This window comes from Manihot esculenta, chromosome 7, assembly GCF_001659605.2.
Source record: "Manihot esculenta cultivar AM560-2 chromosome 7, M.esculenta_v8, whole genome shotgun sequence".
NCBI lineage: Eukaryota > Viridiplantae > Streptophyta > Magnoliopsida > Malpighiales > Euphorbiaceae > Manihot > Manihot esculenta.
The window spans coordinates 21,963,325-21,968,625 of NC_035167.2; the positions used below are offsets into that span (position 1 = coordinate 21,963,325).

The 5,301-nt window shown below is 25.9% G+C and overlaps 1 protein-coding gene across 1 annotated transcript; it reads right to left on the minus strand.

Annotated features, from left to right (window-relative positions):
• Window positions 1-2,307: 2,307 nt before the first annotated feature.
• Window positions 2,308-4,615, minus strand: LOC110618744 (probably inactive leucine-rich repeat receptor-like protein kinase At5g48380). The gene is made up of 2 exons (XM_021761979.2): window positions 3,522-4,615; window positions 2,308-3,354 (listed from the first exon to the last, which is right to left on the minus strand). The coding sequence occupies exons 1-2, from the start codon at window positions 4,434-4,436 to the stop codon at window positions 2,479-2,481; spliced, it is 1,791 nt and encodes a 596-aa protein (XP_021617671.1). The 5' UTR covers window positions 4,437-4,615; the 3' UTR covers window positions 2,308-2,478.
• Between the last annotated feature and the right edge of the window lie 686 nt (window positions 4,616-5,301).

The following is a 5,301-nucleotide window of genomic DNA, read 5'->3' on the forward strand; positions in this document are numbered from 1 at the left end:
ATTTTTAAAATTATAAATATGAAATTTTATCATTAAAAATAATATTTTATTATTAAAAAATAATATTTTATTAATTTATAACTTATTTAGCTTTTAGCAAAACTACATAAATTTAATTGAATTTATTTTCGATAATAAAAATTCAAATTTTGAGTTTTGAAGTAATAAATAAAATGATTGAAATAAGGAAAATCATTTTCCACTATAACATTTATATATAATTGTTAATATTTAAAATAATTAAAGATATTTTTGAAAATTTTAACATTTCTTCCAATTTTTTTAAAAAAATATAAAATTATATACATATACATATATTTGTGAATTAGATTACAATCTGTTATTTTTATAAATTTTTTGAGTTAGGTTACAATCTCTTATTCTTATAAAGTTTTTGATGAAATATTTAAGAGATACATGAAATGCTTCTATAACTTGAAAGATTTTATTTGTTAGTTTATTTTATTTTTAATTAGATAGTATTTAAAATCTCCAATCAATTTAATTATTTTTTACTTAGTTAATAAAAAATAAAAAATTAAATTTTAAATGTTAATAAGGTAATCTTCAATCAATTTAATTATTTTTGACTTAGCTAGTAAGAAAATAAAAAAATTAAATTTTAAATGTTAATAATAATATAAATATAACAGCATAATTAAATTATTTAGTAGTTCTGTGATAGTTATTATACGTAATTTCAATACTAATTTTTTTGATGGTAATCACAATTTTATTATATTAAATTAATTATATTTTAGTTAGTTAATAAAAAAATAAAAAATAAAATTTTAAATATTAATAAGTTAAGTTATTTAGTAATTTTTTTGATAGTTATTATATAAAATTTCGATATCAATTTTTTGATGGCCGTCGAAATCCTGTCGTGTCGTGTTATCGACGGCAACTCCACCTCATTTTACATGGTAATTATTTTTTCGTTCTGTATAATTTTATTTTCTTGCTCGTGTTGAATTAAATATGCAACTCACTTATTCAAAATAATTAAATCAAATTATTTAATAGAAAATAATTAAACTAAATTATTTAATAATTTTATATTAGTTATTATATATAATTTTAATTTTTTATATTTTTATGTTATTATTATTATTATAAATATAAACATTAATGTTTAACTTAAAAGACAATTAAAGATAAGAAGCTAAATAAATTAGTTTAAATTAATTATTAATTTATTTCAAATAAAATAATTCCATTAATTTCTATTATTTTTAAATTTATTACAAACAGGAGAATTCTTCAGCTTATAAAAATAAATTAAATTCTATTAATAAAATTCAATTTAATTAATTTTTTACAACAATTGCATTCCAAATGGAAGCAATACAATAGTTTATTTATGAGCAATTATTTTTTAAAATAATTATAAAAAACCCGAATATATAAGGTCAATAAATAAAATATATATAAATAAAATAGAAAAAATATTTTAAATATAATATAAAATTATATTATAAAAAATACTTTAATATTCATATTTTTATTTTAAATAATATAATATATATATATACTATAATTTAGTAAGATATTAAAATTATAATATTATAATATTATATATAAAAAATTTAAATATATAATTAATACAATCAATCTTTGATTTATCACTTATACATTTATAAACTAATTTATAACAATAAAATTCAAAAAAATATAAATTAAAATAGAGAAAAGGTATTTAAATATAATATAAACTTATATTATAAAAAACACATTAATATTTATATTTTTATTTTAAAGATCATAATATACATTTTATTATTTGTATTTATATAAATTAATGAAATTTAAAAAATATATAGATTAAAAAAAATAATCATATGTTCACTCCAATCCTTAAAAAAAAAAATAACCAATAAAAATAACAATTAACGTTTTGTCTTGTACGGCGATATAAACATTTTTTTTCTTATTTAAATTATTTTCGATAGTAAAAACTATTTTTTTAAATTTATTTTTTAAATATTATTTTAAACTCATCAATAAAATTAAAACAATTTTATCAATAAAATTACAATGATAAATAAAAAATAATTGTTGCATATATATTATTAAATTTTAATAAAAAATAGATTTTGATGAATTTAAATACAAAACAATTTATTCAATTTAAAGTTTTTTAAATATTAATATATAATTTATATGTTTTAATTTTTTAACTAATTCTTAAAATTAATTTAATATATAATTTATATATTATTCCCCTCACCCTTTCGAGAGATTATCCAGTGTGTACCATTTCATCATACTTAAATAACAGTAAACGAACCCACTTGGGGAGAATGATTAAATCATGAGCAAAGATTGCATTCTGAACATACTCTAAATTTAAATTATAATAGAATCTCAGTCTCAATGTAGCAGAAGGAGGCTTATGCTTTTGCTTCCACTGACAAGGCTTGTCCTGCTTAAATCATCTCTGAATTTGCTGCACCAATTTCAATTTGCAGAGTTCAATTAGCTATAAATGTTACTAATTTTCATGTAGACGTCAAGCATGGTTGGCCTTTTCTCTGGAAATCGCTGAACACAATCACAAGCTATTTTCAGGCACTGAAAGATCTCATGATCATGTCCTTGCCCTTTCACAACCTCATCAATAGAATCAGATACACTTGGAGAGCTACAAGAGAGATCTCTTAACCATTCATCCAAGCTTCCATAACAACTGCTCAAAGCAATACCCATTTTTCCTGTTATCAACTCAAGAAGCAAATTTCCAAAGTTGAAAACATCTTCCTTAAGAAAACACTCCTCCCAAAATTCAACATCCATGATGAAACCCCTGCTGCTTGAGTTGACCTCATTTGGATTGATGAAGCTAGACATTCCAAAATTTGATAACTTGGGCTCAAAATTCTTATCAAGTAAAACACTTTTGGAGCTTATGTTAAGATGAGCTACACGAAAACTGCAGCAATGGTGGAGCCATGCCAAGCCTTTGGCTACACCAGCAGCAATTCTGATCCTCAAAGGCCATTTCAAGATTTTCTTCTTGTCTCCCTCTGAGTGTAACCAATCGAAAAGGTTTCCATTTGATACATATTTATACACCAGAAACCTTGTTTTTTGTTCTTTGCAGAATCCAATGAGTGGAATCAAGTTATCATGTCTTAGTCTACCTAATGTCTTCAATTCAGATATGAACTGTTCTTCAGTTTGTTCAGAAATATATAATTTCTTGACTGCGAGGGACCAACCATTAAGAAGGCTTGCCTTGTACATTATCCCTGTTAGTCCCACTCCAATAATATTATGCTTGCTAAAATTTTCAGTGGCATTGCACAGATCTACAGAGCTCATTCTCGTAACAAAGGTTTCCGAGGTAGAAACCTGAAGACAGATTCATGCTTAGTAGGTCCTGAATTTAAAATTCTAGAAAAAAATAGCAGGGTTCCTATGAAAATCTACCACAGAAGATATAAAATTAATGTTGCCATGTGAAAATCAAATGGAACTAGCACAAGAGAGAGGGAGAGAAAGAGAGAGAGACAGAGTACCTCTTTCTCCAGCAGAAACTCCATTGTTGACAAACTACCCAGTTGGTCAAGCTCTGGCTTTTCATTCTTCCTTATCAGCATCAACTTTACCAGTTCTGGTATTGTGATCATCCCATTCTTTTTCCCCATATAAACCCAAGGCACACAATAGGACGCGTATATGACTAAAGCTGAAATGAGAGAAACTGCATAGCCAATTGCAAACCCACTTTTGAATGAGTAATCAAATCTCCAGTTAAATTTCCTTGAATTATCTGGGCACCTTTGTAAAGGCCCCCCACAGAGCCCAATGTTATTTGCGTAGACGTCGGCTGAAACTGTAGGGTTTAGAAAGACTGGCACTGACCCTGATAATTGATTATCGGAGACACTAAAGGTCTTGATCCTACTGAGCCAACCAAGTTCCTGTGGAATATGACCTGTCAGTCGGTTGTGATCTAGTTTAAGAACATTCAGATGGTAACAACCGGCAATGCTTGATGGGATTTCACCGGAAAATTTGTTGAAGGAAAGATCAAGGCTTGTAACAAATGGAAGTTTCTTCGAGATATCAGATGGAATTGGTCCCTCAAGCTCATTATTGGAAAGATCCAGGCCTGTTAGGCTTGTACAATTCTCAATCCCCTGAGGGAATCGGCCCCTGAGCCCCATATCAGAGAGTCGTAGATTTAAAACCCTGTCCTCATCGTCATGCCAACAGTCTACTCCGGTGAAACTACAGATAAAGCCTTGTGTATAGTTGCTGAAGTACCATGAAGATTTCAAGTAACCATAAGGGTCTTCCAATGAAGCTTTAATAGATTTCAAGCAAGAAATATCAGATTCAGTACCCATAGTTGCAGTAAGAATACCCAGCAACGAACAGATAAAAGTGTGAAGAAAAATAGGATGAAGTTTTGTGTTTTCAAGTTCCATTGAGATCTCAGTTCGCAGCTTCCTGATACAAAAGGAATCAAAGATAAATACTTAGTTCCAGTATCGTCGAGGAAATAAGCTGCAAAAGTTGCAACATTTTCAAGGGCCTTTCCTGATTCCTTCCTTTGTTTTGGAAAAAAAGAATGAAGAAACAAAATGGAACAAGTCAAATGAGGAGGGCGAGTTGTCAGAAAAAGCAAGCACGTTTCAATTTTCCTTATTTAGTTTGAATTGTTTCTTTTTTTATTTGCTAGTTTGAATTTTATCATCTGAATAAACGCACACTGCCTACGATGAAACTACAAAAAAATTTATTTTAAAAAAATTATTATTTAAAAAAAAACTACAAAACTCTATTAAATAATTAAAATAATTCAATTCAATTTAATTTAACTCAAAAACAAGCTACGCCATATCATGGCTAACTGTTTTTTTAACTTTTAATTACTCAACCAGTAATAATTTTTAATTATAACAAAAACTCCATTGAATAATTAAAATAATTCAATTCAAACACATCATTAAAGAATCATGCCTTAGGATTTTTTTTAAAACAATAAAATTTATTATTTAAAACGATTGATAAGTAAAATTAAGTTATTTATTATATTTTTAAAGATATAAATATAATTTAAACATGATTTTTTAATATTTAAACAAAACTCCATTAAATAACTTAATTTTCACAAAATCATATCATGCATCTTGGCCATGAAGTATTGTTAAATAATTTATTTTTATTTAAGATATTTATTTTTATTTAAGATATGAATTTTAATAATTTTGAACTCTTCAAATCTGAGAATCAATCAAATATCGTATAATTGAACTGAACTCTTTTCCACTTAGACTTTTCAACTGCACC

Bases quoted from the DNA above. Each gene is read 5' to 3' on its own strand.
- LOC110618744 (XM_021761979.2), bottom strand. From the start codon at position 4,436: ATGGAACTTGAAAACACAAAACTTCATCCTATTTTTCTTCACACTTTT. The intron at 3,355-3,521 runs GTACTCTGTCTC...ATCTGTCTTCAG, and splicing joins AGTTTCTGCTGGAGAAAGAG to GTTTCTACCTCGGAAACCTT.